The sequence below is a fragment of the Colletotrichum siamense genome (assembly GCF_013390195.1).
Source record: "Colletotrichum siamense strain Cg363 chromosome Unknown KSG_Cg363_contig09, whole genome shotgun sequence".
NCBI lineage: Eukaryota > Fungi > Ascomycota > Sordariomycetes > Glomerellales > Glomerellaceae > Colletotrichum > Colletotrichum siamense.
The window spans coordinates 1222631-1248179 of record NW_023501022.1 but is presented as its reverse complement, the minus strand read 5'-3'; the positions used below and the strand labels follow the sequence as shown (position 1 = coordinate 1248179).

At 49.4% G+C, this 25549-nt stretch overlaps 8 protein-coding genes across 8 annotated transcripts; 5 read left to right on the top strand and 3 right to left on the bottom strand.

The window, feature by feature from the left end:
* Window positions 1-2831: 2831 nt before the first annotated feature.
* Window positions 2832-3506, top strand: CGCS363_v013069 (uncharacterized protein; the record flags this gene model as incomplete). Its single annotated transcript, XM_036644918.1, has 3 exons — window positions 2832-3074; window positions 3147-3301; window positions 3383-3506. 3 exons carry the CDS (start codon window positions 2832-2834, stop codon window positions 3504-3506), a joined length of 522 nt encoding a protein of 173 aa, XP_036490127.1.
* Window positions 3507-6024: 2518 nt separating this feature from the next.
* On the top strand, window positions 6025-7461 carry CGCS363_v013068 (uncharacterized protein; the record flags this gene model as incomplete). Its single annotated transcript, XM_036644917.1, has 3 exons — window positions 6025-6889; window positions 6944-7201; window positions 7454-7461. 3 exons carry the CDS (start codon window positions 6025-6027, stop codon window positions 7459-7461), a joined length of 1131 nt encoding a protein of 376 aa, XP_036490126.1.
* A 701-nt stretch (window positions 7462-8162) lies between these two features.
* fsdC-0 (Trans-enoyl reductase fsdC) lies at window positions 8163-9251 on the bottom strand (the record flags this gene model as incomplete). The annotated part of the gene is made up of 1 exon (XM_036644916.1): window positions 8163-9251. One exon carries the CDS (start codon window positions 9249-9251, stop codon window positions 8163-8165), a length of 1089 nt encoding a protein of 362 aa, XP_036490125.1.
* A 1665-nt stretch (window positions 9252-10916) lies between these two features.
* On the top strand, window positions 10917-13302 carry fsdR-4 (Fusaridione A cluster transcription factor fsdR; the record flags this gene model as incomplete). The annotated part of the gene is made up of 6 exons (XM_036644915.1): window positions 10917-10927; window positions 11113-11429; window positions 11488-11682; window positions 11739-12007; window positions 12062-12762; window positions 12810-13302. The coding sequence occupies 6 exons, from the start codon at window positions 10917-10919 to the stop codon at window positions 13300-13302; spliced, it is 1986 nt and encodes a 661-aa protein (XP_036490124.1).
* A 2280-nt stretch (window positions 13303-15582) lies between these two features.
* CGCS363_v013065 (putative oxidoreductase) lies at window positions 15583-16563 on the top strand (the record flags this gene model as incomplete). Its single annotated transcript, XM_036644914.1, has 1 exon — window positions 15583-16563. The coding sequence occupies one exon, from the start codon at window positions 15583-15585 to the stop codon at window positions 16561-16563; it is 981 nt and encodes a 326-aa protein (XP_036490123.1).
* A 104-nt stretch (window positions 16564-16667) lies between these two features.
* CGCS363_v013064 (uncharacterized protein) lies at window positions 16668-17771 on the bottom strand (the record flags this gene model as incomplete). The annotated part of the gene is made up of 1 exon (XM_036644913.1): window positions 16668-17771. One exon carries the CDS (start codon window positions 17769-17771, stop codon window positions 16668-16670), a length of 1104 nt encoding a protein of 367 aa, XP_036490122.1.
* A 1139-nt stretch (window positions 17772-18910) lies between these two features.
* sorT (Major facilitator-type transporter sorT) lies at window positions 18911-20498 on the bottom strand (the record flags this gene model as incomplete). The annotated part of the gene is made up of 4 exons (XM_036644912.1): window positions 18911-19724; window positions 19782-20185; window positions 20238-20259; window positions 20314-20498. 4 exons carry the CDS (start codon window positions 20496-20498, stop codon window positions 18911-18913), a joined length of 1425 nt encoding a protein of 474 aa, XP_036490121.1.
* A 1824-nt stretch (window positions 20499-22322) lies between these two features.
* CGCS363_v013062 (Vegetative incompatibility protein HET-E-1) lies at window positions 22323-25233 on the top strand (the record flags this gene model as incomplete). The annotated part of the gene is made up of 5 exons (XM_036644911.1): window positions 22323-23602; window positions 23659-24418; window positions 24469-24835; window positions 24983-25170; window positions 25222-25233. The coding sequence occupies 5 exons, from the start codon at window positions 22323-22325 to the stop codon at window positions 25231-25233; spliced, it is 2607 nt and encodes an 868-aa protein (XP_036490120.1).
* Between the last annotated feature and the right edge of the window lie 316 nt (window positions 25234-25549).

Genomic DNA, 25549 nt, shown 5'->3' with positions numbered 1-25549 from the left:
TAGCACAATTACAGCGGCGTCATCTTGCCATTTTATGTATGTCCAGGCTACTATGACGCCTTGAGTCTCCTGTAGCGTTGCCAAAACTATATATATAGGCTCATGTTCAACAGAGCTATGTGTCTGAGCCAGTGATGTCCAACTGTTGAGCCATACGCGAATGTCTCCGTTCCATCTGAGGATTTCCAGTGACGAAGAGGAAGGTGGGAGAAGATGCATTCAGGGTAAGTCTGAACGGCACGGAAGTGTCCTAAGATGATCTGTCTGTTATTCGGAAGGGATAAGTTTGGTACGGGAAGGTTGAAGAACGGTGAGCACTGGAAAAGATGTTATGCGAGACCGGGAGGAAAGCTGACGCCGTTGGAAAGCGGACTGTACGTGTAGGTTGAGCATCTCAGCCTGCTTAACACCGAATAATACCATCGAATCGGATTGGTGCGCGGGGTATTGCGACAAAGGGTTTCGGCTTAGTGTTTTTATACCTGTCTGAGCTGCACGCAATGTGACACATCTTCACCTGCGGCCAGACAGTTGAGCCAGCCTAACGAGCTTGCCATTGATCTAAAGCATCCGTTACCCAGGCCTCTGTCTAAAGGCCGAGCAAATGAGTGACCGTGGCACCGTTTATTTACGCAACTATGGGCAAGAGTTGATGTGTGCCGGCTGTGGTGCAAGATACCGACGACATCTTTGAGGTGTGGCATAATCTGATCTGCTTTGGTGATTCATGGGGAATACCGGGCAGATAAGCAGAGAGGACAGGACTGGCGGGTGATGGGTAGGAGCCTACGATGATGTTGTCAGATTTGCTTCCCTGTTCTTGTTGTATCGTGGCCACTTGGGAACAACCATGATAATGGCATGGTTAAAAACGCAAGAAGTTTCGTGAAGCAATCGTTGGCATAAGATGTATTTCGCCAGACACGTTGTTTTGTCATATAAGCCTCAGCACCTTATGATGTATTTCAGATCTGGTGAATGTCAATGAGAATTGTTGATAGTGACGTCTCGGGCACGAGTTTATGGTCTCGGGCGTTAGTCTCCGCCCATCTGGAATGCTTTTATTTGACATGTATTTAAGAAGATGATCTTTTCATTCATGAACCATCAGGGACACAATGTTGCAACCCGCTGCCACGCAGTATTTCAGCGGGTACAGGCTCTGATGAGTTCAATACGCTCTACAGGTCGATACAATGGACACCAATGGGATCGCGGAGCCTGGCTTGATAACAAGAGGATTCTGTTCCCGTATATTCAGAAGGAATATGCTAGACACAGGGAGAGGGTGGGATGACATGTTATTTGGGTCGTAAGAGTGCCCAGTGGAGTGGAAACAAGTGACGGGTTTGAAGGATGAAATAAGTGTAGGAGCATACACTGTTTGAGACCAAGTGTGAAAAGGCAGCCCGTTGACTTGATTGCTGCGTTATGTAGGGTTCTCACTGAGACTAATAAATACTTGCTGCTTGGGCGGTTTTCGTAACAAATCAGCCATGGGAACAACCATGCTTGTGCTTGAACCTCAGCATCTGTAATCTGTTTCCACCATGACATCTTTGCGGCTAGGCTTTTGACCAGAGGAATGAGGTTCTTCCCAATACCTGTGCCATCAGCATGATGCGCGCACCAGATATTTGGCCAGCTGCGTGAGAATGAAGAGGACGCGAGAAACGACATACTTTGAGAGATTCAGAAATTTGGGGATATCATGTTCGAGGTAGACAGAAGCTTAGCCAGCATCTTACCGCGTCGGAAGCGAGAACTTACCTCGGCGCATTGTATTTTGTCAGAAATCCACTACTTTTCCGCCGTCTCACAACATCAACAACCACCTAGTACTTTTGACGACAAGCCACAAGGGCCTATGGATTTGAAGATGAGTTATGACAGTTGGCTTCTTTGGCCTTCCGACTTGGATAAGGTCCAGTGTAATGATTGCGGATCCCAGCCGCCGAAATAACGTCAAACCGAAAGAATCATGCTCGCATGATATTTTGCGGTGAGCCTGGTAGTGGATGCCGTTATATTGTTGCCTGGTGGTATCCACTGTCCCAAACTTTGCGATGATGGGTATATGGAATTCAGCTTCATTAGGGGAAGCAACGTACAAGAGCATAAATCAACAGCATAGATGCTAGGTTATGACAACGTTTTCTCAGGTACTCAGCTGCGACACATGTCAACCGAAAGAAAACATATTATGCATAAAGTCTGTAGACGTTATAGATGTAACCGCACATGCGGTACCCGCTGATTAGGCAGAAGCCGAGAACCGAAGTCCCAAAGCCCTGCAGGGCTGTTCCGCTTCCGGCCCAGGCCGAAGTGGCATGCTGGCCGGACGTCTTGGACTAAATGGATAGCAGCCCGTTCATTCCAACTCGTTCCGATATGCCCATTCAATACTCAACCCAGATTAGCAGCCGCTGATTGGACACACTCGCACATTTAGAGTTATGATGTCCTACAGGGCTACCATGCTCGTCGGCTGACGTGAGGGACTGGAGTGGGTCGGCCCGCTCAACTTGATCCTTCAAGCGGACGAATACGAACTGTTCAGTCAACAACGTACATAGTCCGAGCTGTGAAGACGGATATTGTGGATAGACTCCAGTGTGGTTAATGGAGTTTTCTTCGCCAAAGTCCCTTTTGAATGTTGTCTGAATCTAACAGAATCGGGAATCTCGTATGTGCTCACTTGAATGGGAAGTAGTTAAATATGCACTCGTGTCGCTCATCAGGTTGTAGTTCTTCTCTATTCCACAGACCACTCTAAGAACTCTTCAAAAACCATCAGACCGCCTTAATTCTTAATACTTCCAACAGCCAAAATGGTTAAGTTCACCGCCTCTGTTGTCGCCCTAGTCATGGCTGCCGCCGTCACGGCCGCACCGGCCCCGTCCTCTGAGACGACCTTCTCTTTCGCCTCATGGGTCGAGGACATCATCGCCAACCCTGAAACGGCTCTCAGCCCCGAGCAGGCCGTTGCGGCGGCCAACTCTGCCGCCCTCGTCTCCTCTGCTGGCGGGCTCACCAAGAGAGCCGAGTGCGTAGCCAGCTACAAGGATGCTCCGGTACGAACATTAGACTACGACACAGCCGGCCTTGGGAAGTCCATGCTAACATGTATCTCTCTCTGTGTGTAGTCCGCAGATGCTGCGGCTTGTCTTGATGATCTCGCCCGCAAGGGATCTGCCGGCACCAACTGCGTCGTTGCGCAGTCCCAAATCCAGATGTGCCGAATCGGAGGCGCTCAGCTCATCAGCACAAGAGGCAACACCGGCACATATACTGTGAACTGGTAAGTGAAACACCCGACTAGGGGCATTACATGATACCATGAACCGTTTTCCATCCAGGACAGGTGCTGACCGATGTACAGCAACGAAATTGCCCGTACCGGAGGCCTCATCTTTGACTCATGCTACCGCGCCGACAACACCGTGAAGGGCAAGGAGTACGTTGCCGCTGACAGAAACATCCAGGTCAATATCCTGGGAATCTAAGCGACTGCATCGGTGCTGTTCTCAAACCACGAGATACGCCCTTACCTAGAAGTATAGTCGACGGATTTGACTCAATGTCCCGGGGGTATCTTGAGACGAAGTGATGATGGAGGGGAATGAAATTCAGTTCATGAGGTTTGGGAACATCAACCAGTAGTTGTTATATGTATACTACTGTGTGAGAAGCTAAACTCGGCTTCTAGTACATACATCAACCAAAAAGGTCGTTGCGAGACCTCGCGGGTAATTAGTCCTTGCTGTACATCTAGCTTGTTGACGCCAACCGCCGCTTCACGATGATCCCCACAGCTTAAGCTCTTGAGGCGTGCCCAGGAATTCCACTTTCTTTTCAGAAGCTCTGAGCTATCACACAGATACAAAGCTTAGAGCACAGAGCGAATTTAGAAGATAACAAGTTGGGAATTAATTTCGTGTGACTTTATTGAAGTTGAATGCAGAAAGAGTCGTAGAGATACTGAAATAGTAGTTGAGTACCTACCATCTTAGATTGTGGAGAGCGCATGGGCGATGCGGACATTTCAAAAGTTCCGCGGCTGACTCCGTCGGAGTATTGTAACGTAGATATAATTTATCCGTGATCAATTTCAATCTAACCTTTGCTTTTGCTTTTGCTTTATTGTCGAAATTGACCTGGTTTTCTCCGTGTTTGCGATGCTCTCGGATTTGTTTCTACAGCCAATCGTGCTTTCGCATGTCCGACGGCTTGTCCAACCTGTGCCTCCCTAGTCAGTTGGCGCATTTTCTACCGATGGGAAGACAATGAAACAAGTTCTTCAATGAACCCAAGTAGTTTGATCGAGGCATGCGATCATACGTTACTTTTGTCAACGCCAGAGCTAAAGTCGCTCACACTCGGTTTCGGGTCCATAGCGAGCTTACGGAGTTCGTTGGCGACAATACGTTGAAAAAATGGATGCTATTATTCTCGCGCAAATGCCATTGAACGTCTACAGTCGTCTCGCTTTCGGCAACACATTTGGATGCAGCTGCGATTGCTTCCAGAAAGAAACACTGACTATTCAACCCAAGCTGCGGTAAACACTCTGAACAAGACGGCCATCTCGTACTGGTGCTTCTGTTCGAAGCCACGTTCATGGAGTTTCGGAGTTTATGGCAAGATCTGGTCTTCAAGCAGAGGTGTGCATAGCAGCGCCAGGTACGAGTCGGTCGGGGAATGCCGGCCAACGGCGACCCGAGATAACCGATGGCAACGGACGGGTCAAAAATGCACACTGATTCATGTCTGAGGCACTTTCATTTATTTCACTTTCTGGAGGAAATTTGACACCGGGATCAGGTGGATGAAATATCACATCAATTGCCGCTTATGGATAACATGAAGAGACGGCAAGTGGGCCCTGTTCACCCGGATTGCGGCTGTTAACAAGCTTTGAAGACATAAGAACCACTGTCTTGGCCATCGTCACTGGGCAGTTTTCTTGACTTTCTAAGCTTGACTTTCCAAGCTCGACCAACATATCAGATAGCCTAAACGGCCATGAAGGTCTATCAACTCGCGGCTTTGCTGTCCTTCGTAAGAATCAACCCGAAAAGCCTTGATCGTTCATGACTGTCTAACATGTGGGCTTTAGAGCACTTATTTGGGCGGAGTATCCGCTGCGTATTGCAACAACAGCCCATCTCTTATTTGGCAATGTTTGAGATCTGACAACTCCAACTCTGGGTACACCGCATCATGCTGTCCTGGAGGAAGTTACCAACAAGACGGCGCTGTGAGTATCCCGTGCACAAATGAAATTTTGGTCAGACTCTCACAGGGAATTTAGTGCTGCACTGAAAACTGGCAAGCTTTCAAGTCTTGCTGCACGGCGCATCCTGGTTACTGGGCTGCTAATGGCTAAGAGCAATGAACTGCTGGTCTTTTGTTAGCCATGCGCTACATCTGACGGAGAAATTTTGCGTGGTCAAATGATGAAAGGTGCTGAGCTGAAAGTCCAGGGCCAGAAGCTATGTGTGAAGATATCCGGTGAGCGGCGGACAGGAGAGCACTCAGAAGGGATCTCTGCGGACGAAGACCGTGTCCTTCTCGGCATCCGGTACCCGCGCGCCCCGAGCCTTTGATCATCAACCCCTGAATTATTACTTAGTAAACGGGTGTTTGCGTGCAAATCGAAATCAGCTCGGTCTTACAACGTTATGTCTTCTCCATTACTAATGCCGTGAACTTAGCATCAAGCTCAAATGAATTAGGAGCCACAATGATCACTCCGCAGACCCCTTGGCAGCGGCGACGAACACGATTTCAGTTTTGACGAAAGATTCTTGTCAAAATAGGGAAACATTTCGCCGAGTTCCTTCAGGGAGATGGAGTCGTGACGGGGAATCATTTGCAACTAGGCTGTAGCAACTGCGAAAACCCCCTTTCACAGATCCTTCATCATTTTCCTGGGTTGGATAAATCAGAGTGATACCTTCATCGTTTTTATCAAAATTCAAGTACTCTTCTGTTTATCTGTAGACTTTTGATCAGCTCAAGATGCGACCCTCGTCCCAAGTCTTCCTTCTAAGCCTTGTCGCTTTGGTAGGAGCGTCTCCCATGTCTCATAACATCAACACCACCCTCTTCAAGAACGTTGCTTTTACCCTCTCCAAAGGAGAGGCGGCGTCATGTGTTACTAGAGAGATACAAATTCCGATAAGTTTTGAGGCCGAGAAATGGCTTTTCGAAAAAACTACAGACTCCTTAACAGTCACCGACTTCGTTCTCAACGTCACCACGACCGACCCCAGCCGCATTTTGGACTTCTCTGAGGGAACTGCCTTGATCCAGAAGACTTACGGAATTTGGGTCAAATACTGCGTTCCCTCGTCTGGCCCGCCAAGCAGTGTCGACAGAGCTGTGCAGATTCTCACTCATGGTGGTACGCTTGATCACACTTATTGGGACTTCGCCCCTGGATACAGCTACGTAGATGTAGCTGCCCGGACTGGCATGGTCACTCTAAGCTATGACCGTCTTGGAACGGGCCTCTCCGAGCACCCTGATCCTCTTCTTGAAGTGCAAACCCCTGCTTCCGTGGAGGTGCTGCATCAGCTGGTTACCATGCTTCGCTCTGGCTCGTTCGGTCCCCAATTTAGCAAGGTGATCGGGGTCGGCCATTCAATCGGGAGCAAGGCAACTGAAGCGGTGATCTCAAAGTACCCTAGCGACTTTGACGCCATCATACACACTGGCTACGCATACGAGAATGCGGCTGGGGCTGGCAGTGTGGTTGCAACTGGACTTGGATCGCCGAAGGATGTTGACCATCTGAAACATCTGCCTGATGGTTATCTTGTGCCCAAGTCTACAGAGGGTATTCACATTTGTTTCTTCAAGTATCCCGATTTCGACCCCAAAAGTAAGTTGTCTTCACAAATACGGACAGAAACCAAGACCGGGCTGACACCAACAGTTCTCTCACAAACGGTCAGGCACATGCAGACTGAGTCAATGGGCGAGATGCTCATCCCGCCCAGCAGTTCTTTCTGGGGCAACTTGACTGTCACGAACAGCTATCGCTCACCGGTCTTGGTGATCCTCGGAGAGCACGACTACGTCGTGTGTGGGCAGTCTTGCGTCACGCCGCAAAACCTGGCCGCCCAAACCCTGGACACCGCGTATGCTAGCGCTGATCGGAACCTGAGCGAGGCGTGGATCTCTCCGGGTGCTGGTAATAATTGTCACACCCACTTGAATGCGCCCGACGTTTCGGCTAAAATGGTTAATTGGGTAAAGAACTTGGCTGGAATACTTAATACTGCTGATCGGACCAGACGACGGGAATTAGTCGGTGTGGCTTTGTAGAGCTTTGCTCCATTGTGATCATTGCCAAAAAACGTGACTTCCAACAACACGGATCTTCTTCATAGCAATACCAAGCTCTCAACTCTAATTCGTGAGTGCCCGTGATTTATGGATCTAGGAAAGTAATATACGATATTCCTTTTGAAAAAGGGGTGTGTTCTTGATGATAGGCTGATAGTTCACGAGCACATGCTGACTGCGAAAGCTTTACATGCAGGATGCCCGTCAAGCCTCACAATATCAATGCATCGTTGAACATTTAAACCTTAAAGTTGCATTCGCTATGAAGCAGAGCGTCCGTCAGTGGATTTCCATCATTGTTGTGTCAGCAGACTGCATGACTGCACATGTGAAGCTAATAAATCCGTAAATCCGAGATCGCAGAACGCATGGAGTGAAATGTAACTGATATGTAAGCGAAAGAATCATGACCTGAGTCTTTGCCTAAGCGGAGTCATAATTGACGGCAGTATTCAGTAATTAGACCGTGCGATCCGCGGTCGCTACCAAGCTGACATTTCATCCGCCGCATCTCGGCCGAATTACATTAGCTGTCCGGCTGCCAAGCAGTCAGAGTAGAGGGGTATTTCAAAGCTGTGTCTTCTCTGTGTACCTAGCGACTTCGCCTTCCGACTTTCGGATCACGATCGCTTTTATGGTTTTGAATAGCATCGGGTAAAAAAAATGAGCTCCTAAGGAACTCGCACATCATAGAAGACCACGAATGATGAAATCGTAAATGGGCGTTTGGTGCATATATACAAATCTGAAAAGTTGCATTCTTTCCTAATCTTCTGGAATTGCTTCTAGCGTACTCAAAGAGGGTGTTATAGGACAATCTTCTCGAAACTGACTTCTCCTGCAGCAGACCTTTCCATCGCTCCAATTCCCGCTTGAGCCCCCTTGACGATTGTAAGGCGAGGGATGCGCCAGCAATCTCTATGAAATTGGGCCAGCCAGTCCATCGCCACCCTTACTCGATGCGGAAACTCGGGGCTCTGAGCCCCTCCTATGAAATCCTTGTCACCGTGAGGTCTCCAGCACATGGCGTACTTGTAGGCTGGTTCGTCCGAGACAGGTAGCACGGAAACCAGCTTTAGATCCTCGGTTCTTGATTCTTCTGCGACACAGCAACGTTTGGCGAGGAAAGGAGAGCTTTCCTCGAAAGGTGGACGTTCCGCTAGAGGTAACAGGGGATCGGCTCCAGCAACGACAGCGTCGAATACAACAGAAAGATCACCAGAATCAGTCTTCTTGGCTGCTGATTGAATGTCGCGTACAACTTTGGGGTTGCTGTAGTCAAAGCATTGGGTTGCTCCGAGCCCCATAAGCCCGTCGTGATTGCGTGGCGATGCTGTAACAAAGATCGAGCCAAATCCCATCGTCTTGGCAATCTGAATCGCTGCCATCCCAACTCCGCTGGCACCACCCCAAATGAGAATCGAACGGTCGGTCGGTTTGCTTCCCTGAATGCCAGCCGCCGGAAACCCAAACTCGAGACAGTTGAGCAGGCCATCGAAGACAGTTTGGGCCACGAGGACTGTCGCGGCAGCTTCTGGAAGACCCATTCCCTCTGGCAACTTGAAGAAAGCCTGAGGTTCAGCAATTGCGAAGTCTTGGTGCGCTCCGAGATGTGCTGGCCGTTGATGTTGAGGTCTGTTCATACCGAAGACCACATCGCCAACGTGAAAAGGGGATTCGGGCCCGGGTTTGACGACAACGCCAGAGAACTCATAGCCAGCGATAAATGAGTGGAGCCCCATGAGGAAGTGCTTCTTGTCGGCTGGATTGATGCCAGAGTATTTGACGTGCACCAGTGTACCAGCACCGGTTGGCTCGTAGGTATCAGATACCTGGCGCCGTGACAATTTGCCATCCTCTCCGAGCCAGACCGAACTTCCCACTGGAGCAGCCATCTTGAGGTCGAGGACGAACGAAGGAGACGTAGATATGACAGAATTTGGTATGCAAATTGAAAGGGCGTACACCAGCCGGATATTAGCTTGTGTTTTATTGCCCAGAAAGCACATACACTGGGCAATAAAACACAAGCTAATCTCCGGCTGGAGACTTGATAACGTTGTGAGTAGGGGTGCTCATAGGTAAGTCGGTGTTGAAATCTATCCGAGTCTAGCACGTCTCGGTCGAAAATACCCGCTGAGATACGATGCGCGCACGACATCTGACATGCCGTTTCTCGGCGCTGGTAACAATTCACGGCGTCAATAGGGCCTAATTCTCTTTATATTATGAAGGAATATTGTAGCAAACGCGACACGATAAGATCGGAAGTTCCATTGCTATCAACGCTGTTGTCAACCAGTGACCACCCCTCTCACTCATCTTCGAAAGCACATTAATTGTGTAAAGTCTGAACTATTTCTCACACCTGCACATTGCATTGATGGCATTCTCAGTTGTGATGAGAAACATGAAACATGTTGATGATCTTGCGGAGAATTCAGAATTTATTTGTAAGTGACAGCTTCCGTCGTACATGGTACATCGCTTTATTCCAAGACGTGTTGGAACATGCAAGGCATCATTTGTGACTGCTCTCATCATAGTTCAGACGATTCGCGATCGCATCGTCACATGCTTTTCTCAACTTTTTTCTAAGATTACAGAAGTTGGACGGTAGCCGCTGGGAAGTAGCTTTTCTGTTGTTCACGTTAGTAGAACATACCGTTTGAGAATTCAAGGACACAAAAATAGCAGAATTTTAGCACTAGTGCTGATAAGATAAATCTGGAGTTTCACTTTCGCTTTTCAGAGACAGAGAGGGCCATTGCAGGAATTCACCAAATTTGAAGCGATATCACGGAATGTTGCCCCACTTCACGCAGCGTGCTCCCTGAACAACTAGGAGCAAGATCTTCATTTGCCAAGCTCCCAAGACCATGACTCGCGTCCGACAACCGAATATTTCATCCAAGTCTTCGACAAGATTCTTGCCGATGAGTCAACTTCAATTCTGGATCCGAGTGAATCATCATTGACATCAAGCAACTCCTTAGGGCGTGCAGAGTAGACTTTGAAGCCGGCGGGATAAACCAATCATTACTAAAAGATAACGACCAATACGAAGGTTCACGGCCGAGCGCGGGCCAGCAAACGGTCTCACATTCACATCAAAGCCGAAACCCAATTCCATTTGTGGTCACAAAGCCCGTCTTAGCGTCGGACATTGGAGATAAAAGTAGTCCGAGACCGGGGGGCGCCGAACGCGAGAAACCGCGGTTCGGCCTAACTGGTACGCCCGGCACCTCCGGACAAACGCCGTACTGTCTCATATCCCGCGCCGCCGCTCTCTGCTCCTGCCGTGCGTGACCGGCCCTTCTTTGTTCTCCATAGCAGTTGGTCTTGAGCGCTTGGCTGTGTGGTTCGGTATTCTGTCTTCCGCTCCCCGGCCGAAATACGATGCAGTCCACGTCGGAAGCCCAACGGTCGGCGTCAAAGGCCTTGTCGCTTTCTTGTACGGCATGCAGGACCCGAAAGGTTTGTTGCTGGAACTCTTGTGGATTTATGTCTCTGCGCTGATTATGCTGTGTCGCGGTCTTCCGTGGCGTAAGATGCTGACTATGTCACCGTCGTAGGTCAAGTGCGACCACAGAAGACCGGTATGCTCGGGATGCGAGAAATATGGCGGCGAGTGTGTTTGGCCGGAGAGGAAGAAGAGTATTCGGCGAGGCGAAAAGAAGTATGCACATCCGCTGACCTGATTATTGGAGTTTTGTGAGAATTTTGAGGTTCAAGGCCACTGACGTCATCATGTAGGCTCTACGAGAATATCGTCACTAGGCTTGCGCAGATGGAGCGTCTGGTAGAGGAGTTACAAGAACCGAAAGAGCCTAAGGAACCCAAGGAACCTAGTGCGCCCAAGAAGAAAGCAACTGTTGCTAAGAAAGGTCCACAAGTCTTGACACCTGAAGAGTCCTCATCCAACACAAATCCGCCTCAGCCGGCCCTCACCGCGTCGACAATTTCAACTCAAGTCTCGCCAGCTTCGTATCCACCATCACCGGCTTCAAGCTCACCGAGGACTGCGAAGCCTTATTATGCGGGAGCATCCGAGGGTACTGTTGGAACTGCTGGTATGTCTTTCCTTTCAAGATCGCAAGAGCCAATGAGGCTCACTGCCGCGTTGTTTAGGATCATGCTCGTTGTTCTCAGCCGAGGGCATCGCCAAGATCGACACCTTGGTTGGCGATACTCGTTATTCAGATGCAGTGCGTAATCTTCTGCAACAAGTAAGGAGCTTCGCTCCGAAAAGAAGTCTCGACTTTTCTTCTTCCCCGAGGGACTACCCATTCCCCCCAAATGACATTGTCATCTTCTGCGTCAACGGTAATGTTTCTCCCACTTCCGTAATGTGCCTCGTATGCCTAACCATCGTTTTCTAGAGTATATGCGGACACTCAACAACGGCATAAGGCTCTTGCAGGAGTCTAAAGTTCGCGCAGCGGTGAATGCTTACATGTACGGCCAACCTTGTGATGAGCCAGGATGGGAGCTGGCCCTGAACGTCATCATCATGCATGAAATGCGAAGGCGCGACTGGAATAGCGACAATCCCGAGCACAAGCATTATCTCAACAACGCTCTCGCTCTAATTCCGAATGCCATTCTACAGACGCCGAATCCCATGACTATTGGGTCCCTTCTCTCTCTAGTAATATACACCTCTCAGAATATCTCATGCTGCATTCATACTAAGCCGACACAGGTCTATTACTTCATATTCTCAGCCGAAAATCACATTGCTGTCTCAATACTTGCCCTCGCAACTCAGTTCATTCTCCTCGCTGGGTATCATAATCCAGACCACCCAAATAAAGTACTAGGCCATCCTGCCGATGTCCTGCATCGCCGCCGCTTATTCTGGCAAGCCTATGTCCTCGACCATGATCTCATGCTTCGCATCGGCAAGCCACCTCTCATTAGCGACGACTTTCTTCTGGAGCTTCCCGAGGAGTTTCCGACAGACGGATATGGAGTATACTACTATCCCGGCGATGTCACACTGAGCTACTTCCACCAGCAGGTTCGCCTGTCTCGAATCCAAGGACACATCTACTCAAAGCTCTACTCTCAGGGTGGAGAAATAATGTCGGCTGCCGCCTTAGAGTCTACAATCGCACAATTAGATGCGGAATTGCAGGACTGGTGGCAAGGGATTCCGGAATTGATCCGGCCTGAGCCTCAAATGGACTTGTTGGATGCTGATTACACCAAGGTGATGAGCCTCACTGTTTTGAACTTCATGTATTTTCAACTGGTTGTCGCTATCCACTCCGCGGCTTTCCGATTGCCTCTTCTCGACGAGGATGATGATGGTCTGCGACCCAGTGTTGCCTTGTGCGTGAATGCCGCGAGGGCCGCAATTGCCTTGTTGAAGCACCAGCAATTGCAACATCCATTCACCATGTGGGTACTTCATCGTCTTCTTGAAGATTATGTGCTGACTTAGGTAGTTATCTGTTGTACCAGGTGGCTTGGAGCGTCGACATCCTTTTCGTAAACATAATCGAAAACAAGACCTCGACAACAGCGTTGCAAGACCTGGAGCTCATCAAGATGGTCATCAACTTCTTTGAGAGCTACGACCCAAATTATCAGACGGTAGCTTCATATCACATCATCAAGGTGTTGTACGAAGTCGCCTCATCTGTGGTTTTGGGGTGCCCGCCAGGACCCTGCAGCCAGATTTCGGCAACAACGTCGATTCCCTGCCCGCAACTACTGGCTACGGATGCGACAAGTAGTCTCGGAATCCCTTCGACGTCTTCGCCTCGCGTACCTCCCGGCCTCGAATTCGGTGGCGATTGGGGGAATATCTCACTTGGCGGGCATGACTGGTTTTCTGCGGGCTTTTTGCAGATGGCTGATTGGGGTCTTCCAATCAGTTCGCAGTCTATGCCAGGACTCTATGAGGATACCAGTCCCTTGAACGGAAACCAAGGCTGAGTTTGTCGAATTGCTCTTGGCTTTGTTGTTGTTTGACTTTAGGTTTTCTTGTGTCTTGAGACTTGAATAATGAGGCGTTCGTCTATGACATATATGCTCTGGGGAGTTGAATCAATTGAGGTCTCTTATTTGAGGAAAGGGGATCATGTACGAATAAAAGGATGCATTGGTTGAAAGGCTACTATCGCCCCTCTCAAAATCCAATTAACACGCTGATATGAAAAAATGTTAAGCTACTTCCACGGGATCCGCGGTGATTGCGGGTATTCCAAGTCCGTTACAAGGTTTGCTTAAACTCAGTTTTGTACTAGGTCCATGGCCAAGACATTAACCATTACCGCTGCTGTCGTCTCATCAGGACATGACCATCCACGACTAGGGTGGCATCCTTTCTGGATACTTTTGATGTCGTGCTCTGGAACCGAGACCGAGATGCAGCGCTCTCAAGTATTTGAGGCTGCCAGCTTCGTCTTCCAACGAGACACTCGCGAAACATCTTACCTTTTTTTTCGCTCCTACGTACATCTTTCAGCCAGTCACAATCTTCCTCAAGGACTGAAATTCAAGAATTGCCGGAGCCGAACAAGTGGTATACATTAGTGATGAGGGTGGTGGGACCTGAGACAACTGATAATGTGTGCACATATTCGAGCTCCGGGCCATCCGGTGCTGGATTCGTGGCGAGCGCGTACACCCGAGGGACACCGCAAGTGCCTCCTATGAAAGAAGACTTCGAAAAAGAAACACCAAAAACGAATGGTACGATTCAAGCTCGTGTCAAAGATGTTAAGCTTCTGGCAAGCAGGGACACCGAGGCGATGTATCGCATTGATCTTGAGCTGCCCAAAGGATCAACGTACGAAATGGGCGATATTCTGAAGATAATCCCACCAAACATTCAACAGGTTGGTGACGGTTTTCCCCAATGCATGACGAACGTACGCAATAGCATGGCTATTTCTGGGGGCACCGTCCTATTTTCAGAGGCCGATATGTGTCAACCTACGACCCTCGAGGTAATGATATTCCTCCAAACGATTCTACGCCTAAAGAGAAGCTGACAATTAGCAGCAACTCGGGGGTTTGATTCAATGTTGTACCGACGATCATGATAGAGCGACATTCCAGGCGGCGAGAAAGAGCTTCGGCGGAGCGCCGAACCATCTAATACCGTCCGTCTCACAGCTCCTCGAAGGATATCCCAGTATCATGATTCAAGCACATCAACTAAGTGCTATACTGCCGAAACTGTCACCTCGATCGTATTTCATTTCATCATCGCCACTCGAATCACCATCCTCATGCTCGCTGATCTGCTCCATGGCCATCCGCAAGACCCGTGGTCTGAGTAATGAGGACGGCGACACCTCGATTGGCATGGCGTCACATTATCTTTCTCAACTAAGAGCAGGCGACTCTGTGGCCTGCAGTGTAGAAGCATTCAATACGCGCTTTCGACCACCCACAGAATTGAGCACACCGCTCATCATGATAAGCGATGGAGTCGGTATCGCCCCTTTCGTGGGATTTGTACTGCATCGAGCTGAGCAGCTACGCCGACGTCCGGCTCTGTGGAACATCATTGCACCAGCTTTGCTATTCGTTGGCTGTCACAGCTTGGATGATTCGGTTTACGTATCAGAACTTGGTAGCAGTGGGGTCGTCGATGTGCGGTACTCATTCTCTCGTGGAGCTGGAAACGAATTCAAAGGCGATGTGCAGGATAGGGTCTGGGCCGACGGCCAGGACGTCATGAAGCTATGGAACATCGGAGCGAAGGTTTATATTTGTGGAAGTCAGTCTGCTTGCATTGGAACAGGAGATGTCCTGAGAAAGTTGGTCATGGAAGGTATGGCGCGAAGTGAGACAAAGACGGATGGAAAGTTTCAGGCATGCTCTGATGACTTCAAGGCGAGGTGTGTCTTTGAGATCATATGATGACATGAAGGGAAGACGCGGTGATATCTACATTGAATTTCAAATACCTTCTCCTTTATTTATTTCGTCGTGCCAAGACAACTTGACTCCCTCAAAATGGCGTTGGTGCTCTATTTCTACGATGTACCCCGACTAGCGCCTTCGACGTCATCAGTATTCAACTACTGACGCTTCCTCCCTTGCATTATCCTTTGAATCTTCATATTGATTTCATACACTTCTTCCCATCAGCCGCGCAAAACCGTGCAATAGTCTAGCTCTGACAGTCGTCGATACGAGGTAGGTTACTGTTTATCTTCCGAGAAGGACTTCGGGTACTCACTAACGAAGGATCAAATCAACATGGGCAACGCGATTTCGATGTTCTTCCCTCCGTCTCCCACGTTCGTGGAGACCGATGTACCAAATCAAGCAGGTCGAGTTTTCATTGTCACAGGAGGCTATTCTGGGGTTGGATTTGAGCTGAGCCGCATGATATGGCAACGTGGCGGTACTGTCTACATTGCAGGCCGAGATGAAGCCAAGGCGCGCGACGCCATCTCTGCCATTGAGAAAGATACGACGACAGATTCAATCGTGGGCGGCTTGCGGTTCTTGAAAGTGGCTCTCGATGATTTTGTTAGTATCAAGGCTGCAGCCGAGAAGTTCTTGGCGGAAGAGGAACGCCTCGATGGGCTTTTCAATAACGCTGGGGTCTCCAATCCTCCCGCCGGCTGGGTATCAGCGCAAGGTCATGAATTGCAGCTCGCAACCAACTGCCTCGGGCCCTACTTTCTCACGAAGCTTCTAAGTCCGCTCCTCATCTCAACGGCCAGAGCCGCTGAAACAAATGGGACGGTCCGTGTCTTATTCACCACTTCAATCGCCACGCAACTCGGCGCACCAGATGGCGGGATAGATGTGAACAAACTTCTCGCGCCGACAAATGACCAGCAGGTCAACTACGCCCTCTCAAAGACAGGCAACTGGTTTCTAGCAGACCATTTTGCCAAAGAGCTGGGTCCTCGTGGTATTGTCAGTTTGGTCCTGAATCCGGGAAACCTGAAGACCCCACTTCTTCGTCACTTCCACTGGGGTGTCGGGGCTTTGGTCTCGCCCCTGCTGTATCATCCTCGGTTCGGAGCTTACACAAACCTCTGGGCTGGTTTTTCGCCAGACGTTACGCTCGAGGATGGGGGGCGGTGGGTTGAGCCATGGGGTCGATTTCACCCAAACCCTCGCGCAGACATCATCAATGCGATGAAAACCAAGGAGGAAGGAGGGACAGGGCAGGAAGCCGCACTGATCGAATTTTGCGAGAGGGCCATATCTGACTATTCTTGAGACGTATCACTTGCGCAAATCTTGGACATCTGGGCTGTCACTTGTGTATGTTTATTGACAGGACGGCCATGATAGGGTGTTAAAACTTTTTTCTTGACGTTCATTCATACTGGGATCGATGGTCTTAACGGAATTTCAACTTCCATATCTTCCGAGAGAACAATGCTTCGGGGCCACGCCAGCCATTCGTCCCATTCTGACCCTAGATATTTCGAAATGACGTTTAGGAGGTAGGCGCCTGAATCGCCAATCTGCCATAGGTCTCTAGCCAAATGCAGAAGAGCAGCATAGTGTGCCAAAATAGCGATCGCCACGGGTTTCCGTTGTACCAGCATCTCAGAGAACGCCTCTGGAACCAATAAAGACCACGAAAACACAATTTGGTACAGGTGTTTACCTCGAGTAAACATCCGAACTTGCAAATCGTCCACGGCAATCTGGACGAACTCAATAGCTCTGTGACATGCTTCCAAACACTCAGGAGATATATCCTCGTAGGAATTCAAGAGCCTAAGGATATCGTCGCAGTCGTGTCCTCGACTTCTCAAGCGACCAAGCCCCATCCCCCAAGCAACTAAGGGGCAGAGCTCTGAATCTTTGAGTAATGGCCAGCCTCGGTTGACTATGACTTTGACCCCTCTGTGGACCCGAACAAAGTTGACGTAGCAGTCCAAGAACGGACCCAAGTCTGGACTTCGAAATGCGAGAGCGTCCATGCAAAGGTGGCGGCCAAGGATGGAGGAGAAGAGTATCATTGGGACGCATGTCGTTTCGTCAACGCGAACCTTTTCGGAGTTAAACAGCATTATAGCGCGGTTCTGTAACTGTACAGCGAGATTGAGGTATTCGGAACTTTTTTCCGATGCTGTCATTGAAAGATGGCGTGCAGATAACGAGAGCGCTTCGTGGAGAAGATATGGCACCTCAGCGCCAGTCTTCACGGTTAAGCGCGTGCCCAGCTCAATGAGATGCTCATCAAGTTCTGGGATGGCCATACGGAGAGAGAAGTGTATCAACAACTTCATGTGAGCCATGTTGATTGCCACGTCCGACTCTAGCGGGCCGGAAACGTTGTCTCCGCTCGTGAGGTGGGTCAAGTCCGGGGCTGAAATGACGGCAGGGCTCCGTCCTGAAGGCGACCCGGAACTCGTATCGCCATTCGGCGTCGTCGCTCCGGATGAGCCAACAAGATTTTCATCCGGTCTCATCGGCGTGCTCAACAAGTCCGGGTCGGCAGATAATGGGAAAACACATCTTCGGCCCACAGTAACGCAGTTGGCGCATCTGGGCCAGGTCTCGTCACACTAGAGCTACTCCGTCAGCATGGAGTTGGCCCTGGTATCAACCTCGCTGCCTGAGCGTACCTTCATGTGACGTCGTTTACACTCTGCACATCCATTGCGAGATTTTTTGTGGGAGCGTCGATACGTGGTTCGATCATTCATGGCCGGCGTCAGAGGTTCTTGGCGTTGCGGGGAGGATTGAAGTCGTGGCGGGCGTAGTCCTGGAAATGCACAAGTCTATGTGAGGGTCGCTTCGTAGCCAGGACGCGCTTGTTGGACATTGGGGGTCACGAGAAAGGAAATATTCTGGTAGATAGCCTATTTGTAAAGGCCTTGGTATCATAAAATAACCGCCATAGCCACAGCTGAGCCATCATGCTCAACGTCGTATGCCCCCGCGCTAGATGCTGTGCACAAATTTCAATGCGTGCTAGGTGCAGATCGTGACCAAAGCTGACGGCTTCACACCGAAGCCCACTTTCCTATTTTGTAAATACGTGTATTCGGTGACTGCCGAGCCAATCATACTCGCTTTAGAAATCGCCCACATCTCGAATACGTGTATTCATTAAAGCCGGCTTGCTTCCGGGCCACATTTTGAAGGTGACAGCAAGTGTCGTCGTTTGCATGGTGTCAGCAGAATTTCCAGTGCATTCATTGAACCAACTCTTCGAACTCTACGCCGCACGATAAATGGCTCGCGGAACTTGTAAAAGCTGAGAGATGCCGTGTTCGAATCTGTAGGAAGGAACCCGGATTCACAAATGTCAAAAGGCTGATGAAAAACCCACTTCATAAATATCGGGCGTGATACAGTCTTGGTCTTGGTTACGATCCTGACCCTTGATGTTTCCTGGAATATCATAGTCTTGAGAACCTTAAGATTTCGTGAATCAGTGGTTCCGAGCAATGTCGACTGTTAAGTACCTAGGAAGTGAGAAACCGGTAACATGCGTGTATGATTAATCATTAAGAAACTTTTACTTCTCATATCATGAATTCTATCGGCAAGCCTGAGGGCATGAAGCTTCCCCTAGCGCGGTCATACCACAATCAACCCTTATTTACTTGGCTGCCAACGGACTCCTCCTCCGCAGCCATCCTCCATACTTGATCATTAACGGAGGGACCACGCAGATCACAGTAGCTAAGCCAGCAAATATGGTCGTAGCAATGTTGAAGTCGAGAGAGTCAAACATGATGCGACCAAACAGTGGGAATGTAGCGCAACATAATGACCGTGTAAGTGCTAGAGCCGCGAACCCGCTAGCTGCGTAAGTCTCGTAGCAGTCGGTGAGGTAACCGGCTAAGACGTGGTCGAATTCATTGACAGCGTAGCCAATTGGAACAAGAGCCAGTGTTGGGAAGATCCAGTGGACGGACACAACCTGTGGTGGGATCGTCCACGCAAACAGCCAGAGACCTCCAGCCAGTAAAGGTGCTCCAATAACAAAACCGATGCATTTTGATTCCGGTGTGATCGGAAGACAGGCTGCGGTTTTCTTGGCAAGTAAACGGGAATCATAAACTCTTGTAAAAACGCTCAAGACCATGCCGATGCCAAGTGGTAGAAAGGGAATGTTTTTCCAGCCATTTCGGAAGTCGAGCTGAAGGTAGACCATGGGCAGAACCTCCGTGAAGAGGTAAATAAGTCCAAAAGCGATTGCGCTCAGAATTGCAACCATGAACACGATGGGTTCAGTAAAGAATAGTCGAAGAGGTCGAACAAGGTCGAGCTTTTCGCGCATATTTGGGCGGACGCCAGTTTCAGAAGCCTCGATCTTGGCCAAGGCAACTGAAGGTCGCGACTCTTTGATCAGGCACAAGAGTACTGCAGCAACTCCAGTGAAAATGGCCGACGTGAAGAAGATCCATTTCCTGGAAAAGTGTCAGCCCTTTATCGCCTCAGGTATCCATGGGTCACGTATGACTTACCAGTGGAGGGATTCAATGATCAAACCGCCGAACACCGGCCCTAGTAGAATACCGATGTTGGCAACCAATGCCCATGTGAATACCCACCACACTCGCGCTTGCGTATCCCACATATCTTCAATGCTGCCCACAGCAATCACTGTCGGGACAGAAGAAAGGAGGCCCGCCACAAGACGCCCGACGATGATGACAGGAAGAGTGGGCATGGCTCCCAGTACGACGCATGAAATGCTATAGAGGATCGTGCTGATGACGTAAAGCTTCTTACGGCCAAAAGATTCCGACCATGGGGGAGTGACAACTCCTCCAATTGCTTGACCGACGAGATAGGTTGAGACCAGTGAAGCAGTTGCGGCAACTGAGCTGAGACCTGATTCCCGGTGGAGATGTTCAGAGATCGGCGCCTAATCAGGAGTGAGCATTGATCGGATGCCAAACTATCACAGGCAGACTTACTCCTGCAGTGCTAACCATGGTACTAAAAGACCCCGAGTCAGTATGATCCTGATTATAAAGAAACATTTGTACATACGTGAAGAATTCTAGAAAGATAATCAGACAAGTGTCGTACATCTTTCGTGTCTTCCCCCATTGTCGCGGATGCCCATGCTTCTGTGGAGTCGGAAGAAGTTCGCGCTGTGAGCTCGCGTAAAGAGAGGACATCTCGTAGACTTGCACAGATGCCTGAGACTCGGTTTTCGGAATCGGTGATGACATGATGGTCGTGGTCTCATCCAGACATGGTCTTGAAGACTCCGAGTGAGAAATAGGGAGAGCAGAGCCTGCCCTGCATTTCCCACACGCGACTTTAAGAATCCAACGCTTTTTGTTGTGCCCCGGAGATTGAGTTTGTCAAGGTTGTGCCTCTGGCGAAGTGAGTGTTTGCCTCTGCAGTTGGAACAACCTTGAGTGTTTCTATCTTTGTTCCAACAGTTCTCATTGTCGACCCATGAAACAAACCGCGGCCCTGCTCATAGTGGACCCCAAAGTAGGGAGTGATCAACCGGGAATCTCAGGGATTGCAAAGCAACCAACAAGGTCATCTTCGTAAAGTCTAGGAGTCTCTTGCTCCCTTTAAAGGTGCATCAGCAGCAACGCAAGCGAGTCTAGGTGTTCTCGGCAACGAGAGCATTGAACGTTCTCGGCCTGCCAGCACGCAAGCTCCCCGCAAGCTCTCAAAACCAGGCCGTGCATTCTCCTGAGTGCAAAGTAGTCTGCACGACTGGCGGCATCGCTTACTGAACTATTAGTGGTCCATTCACGAGATGAGCACCTCGCAAGAGAATGGTCGTTTCATGCGCATAACCCGAGCTGGACTCAAGCCAGGGGGCTAACTCTGTTGGCACTGGCTTCTTGGCAATTTCCAGCTGTGTGGGCTCTAGAACTCGAACCAAGCGCTAGCTCGCTTGGACGTGGCTTTGCAACTAAGCTGAGCTGTCGAAAGCGGCTATTTTCACCGTGGCCGCTAACCGCTTTTCGCGTTGATCTAAGATCGTGGCGAGTCGGCAAATCGGTTGGGGAAAGGGCAATTGAACAGCTTTCTGCCACCAACGCCGCAATGTCTTGCAAACTCAGACAAATCCCATCTCTTAGGTAATTTGTTCCCAAAGAGTTTCCCCGTGTTCAGTTCGAGCGTTTCCCCGCGATCACTCTTTCTTTGGAGTTGATCAGTGGCGCTCTTTCAGCACGAATGAGAAAGGCTTCCGGAAGCACGCTATGAGATCCACGTGGGTATCAACACCAGGCGTCAGAACCTTAAGATTAGATCATCCATCGCCCCGGGTTCTCTTTGACAGCTCTCACTTGAAGTCAAGCCAAATTTGAGCGGTTGGCTGCATGTTCACCACAAAATTCGAACAGAATCTTGCGTCATCCCATTCTCGTAGACCGAAACCACAGATCAATACGAGATTTGGCAAATCATGACATGTTCGTAAGTCCGTCATAGCCATCAAGACATACCGCGCCTTTTGTGCCGCACTTTTCAAGAATTGTGGGGGCGGACTGGATCATTTTCAAACGCAAAGCGACCAACTGCAGAGTCAGCCAGCTTGGAAGCAGGCTGAGCATGCCGATATGTACGTTGGAGCAAGGGGTTCAAAAGGGGCCGACCGGGGATAGTCGAAATTGCCGCTAATGAGGCAGTGTTCAATTCGTGCATGTTTGCCTACCGTGCCGCTGCCTTGATGCAGTTGACAACCAATGGGATAACCGGTTCGATGCAACACAGTATCGCGAAGCGAATCAGATTGGTCAGGGACTACGGGGTGAGATGTGTGGGCTCCGTCATTGCACCCAAATTCTCAGTCCAGATTGGTTCATTGATGCTGGACACTGAGACACATACGTATTTGGGGCTGTGGTTATCGGCAGGCTGACTTGGCAGATACGTGACCACTGCTGACTTTTGGCGGTCAGCTTCTCCTCAATTCCATCTCGATGAGCATCGATTTCCTGTCTTCTTACCCTTTGTGTTCGCATGGACCTTCAGGCCGTCGCATGCCGTGAGTCTTGCCCGTCGCACGACGGAGTGCTTTCGACATGGATCCGTCCGGGATCATTTGCATCATCGGTGTGGCAGGCCAAATTCTCGCAACATGTACCAAGCTCGGTTTGAACTGGCGGGACGCCCCAGACGATGCCAAGAAGTTCAAGAGCGAGATAGATGGCTTGCACAAGACTCTTTGGGAAACGTACAACCACCTCATCCAGAATCCTGATTTCATCACCGCCTTTGAGGGCAAACATTCTTCGGTCTTGTCGAGCCTGGCGGCACCATCAAACTCAGACGACTCGGCTCTGCTCTTCACTTGCAAAGAAGAGCTAGAAGATGTGCTCCAAAGCCTTCAGAAGCGACTTGGCGGGAGTCGCTTCGGATGGGAGCGACTAAAGGCGACATTTTCTAATGAAAAGACACAGTCCGCCATCGAAAATGTACAGCGGCGATGCCAAGATATCAACAGTAAGATCTTGATTGACAACACGACGCTTGCTGTCAAGACGAATCTTGAGGTCCGATCTACACGCAAAGAACTTACCGAACGGCATCTTGAGGAAAAGAAGAGGAAAATTCTCGACTGGATCACATCGATCGACTTTGCAGCACAGCAGATTGACAACCTCGAGAGAAGACAAGAGGGAACTGGACAATGGCTTCTCGAGGCTCCAGAATTTCAAGCTTGGATCAAGGAAGACCGAAAGACACTCTTTTGTCCTGGAATGCCAGGCGCTGGGAAGACCATGCTCTCTTCAATCGTCATCGAGCACCTTCAACAAGAGTTTGATGAAGACCCTACAGTTGGGATAGCCTACATATTCTGCAACTTCCGGCGACACGACGAACAAAAGCCTCGAGAACTACTCGCCAGTATCTTGAAGCAACTTTATTGGGCCATGCCAGCTGGACTCAATGACGTGGAGAAAGTTTATGAAGAGCATAAAAGCCCCACCGGCTATACTCCAATGTCGACGCCAGAAGTCATAGCATGCCTTCGGTCTGTGATATCTTGCTTTGACAAGGTGTACATACTTCTCGACGCACTAGATGAATGCCGCAGAGATGAAGGGTACCGAGATATCCTTCTCACAACTGTACTGGGACTGAACAAGACCGCCAACGTCAATTGCTTTGTGACATCAAGGCGCATACCAGAGATTGAGACCCACTTCGAAGACGCCATGTCGATTGAAATTCAGGCCATGGACGATGATGTGATGAGATTCCTGGACGGCCATATGTCTAAGCTTCCCTCGGCTGTAAGGAAGAGCAAGGAACTGCAAGACGAAGTCAAAAACGGCATTGTTCGTGCTGTGCAAGGAATGTGAGCTATGTAACTTTCCCCTGAAGCGCCTGACTCGACTAATTTCCTCTTGCTAGGTTTCTGCTGGCACACCTCCACTTGGATTCATTGCAAGGAAAACGCTCAGCAAAAGCCATTAAAGACGCCCTTGCAAAGCTTGCGAGCGGATCTTCAGCGTACGATGTTGCCTATAACGAAGCCATGGAACGTATTGAAGGGCAACTCGAAGATCAAGAGAGCCTCGCTAAAGACGCGCTATCTTGGGTGGTGTGTGCCAGACGACCACTCAAGACATTAGAATTGCAACATGCCCTTGCCATCGAAGTAGGCACAAATGAACTAGATGAAGACAATATCACCGAGCTGGAAGACATTGTGTCAGTCTGCGCCGGATTGATTACCGTTGATGAAGAGAGTGGAATCATTCGGCTTGTCCACTACACGACTCAGGAGTACTTCGAGAGGACCTTAGAACAGTGGTTACCTAATGGGCAGCGACTGATTACGGAATCATGCATCACTTACCTCTCCTTCGACGCCTTTAGTTTAGGTATATGCCGTCGTGATCTGGAAACCCGCCTTGAAAACCACCCGCTTTTCGAGTATGCGGCACTTGAATGGGGACACCATGCTCAAAGTATATCACCTCCACCGGAGGAATTAATATCCTTTTTGATGGGTAGCCAAGACAATCTCGAGGCTGCCTTTGAGGTCCCTTGGAAGAGGCATTTGATTGGAGTGGAAGGTCCCCCAACTAGCCTCTGTGGTCTTCATCTCGCGGCATACTTTGGTCTCAAAGAAGCTTTCACTACGGTTCTCGAACGGTCTACAACAGCGGTAAGTGACATTCGTTTGTAGTGTAAGTCAATAGTCGGCTAACCAGTCAGGTTAACATAAATGTTCGTGATGATTACGATCTCACGCCTCTCTCGTATGCCGCCATGGGAAGCAACGCCGGGTTGATTGCTTGGCTATTGAGCGTTGACGAGATTGAAGCGAACTTGAAGACCAAATGCTATCATTACACCCCATTAGCTATCGCTATTATTACTGGTAACATGGCTGGCATTCAATCGTTAATCGAATCTGAAAAAGTCGACCTCGACACCAAGGATGATGAATGGAGAAAGTCTCCTCTAATTCTGGCGGCGGAAAGAGGCTACGTTGAAATAGTCAAAGCTCTCGTAGAATCAGACAGGGTTGACATCAACTCGCAAAACCATTTGAAAGTTGCGGCCTTGTCAATGGCTGTTGGTAAGAAACAAGTCGATGTGGTTAAATTCCTTCTGAAAACGGGGAATGTCAACCCAAATGAACCGATGGCGATGGTGCAAACGCCACTTACTTTTTCTCTGATTTCGACTCAATATGAAGAGATAGCGCTTTGCTTACTTGATACAGGCCAAGTTGACGCCAATCTGTGTGTGGAAGGGCTCGGGGGCTTTACGCCGCTGTACATTGCTCTCCATGAATTCGGTCAAGAGCATTTAATCATTAAACTTATGCTGGACAGATTGAAAGCCATTGGAATTGACAGCGAAGCTACGCTACAAGCTACAATTACAAAGCTACAGGCAGACATGACCGTGGTGCGTACATGTCGCGTGGACACAAGAGCGAGTACATAAGATAATTTGCAGGATCTCAAATAGAGTTTTGTTGTGCGGGCGGATACTTCCAGATAGCCGGGCGGACCGTCATCCATAGCTTTTACCTATGAAGCAGGTATACAGCTGTTATTTTTAGTATCATTATTTCCGTCGCTGTTTGTGATATCTCCGACCTTATTATCATCGTCGTTGTCGTCGTAAGCATTACCATCATTGTGACTATAAATTACCGGTTACAACTTTAGTGATATCCCATCCATCTGGACAATCAAAGCTCTCGAGTATCACACCGTCGGGTACCAATCAAGACACATACGTAATAAATGCCATGATTACTAAGGAAAGTCTGCAAATTCTA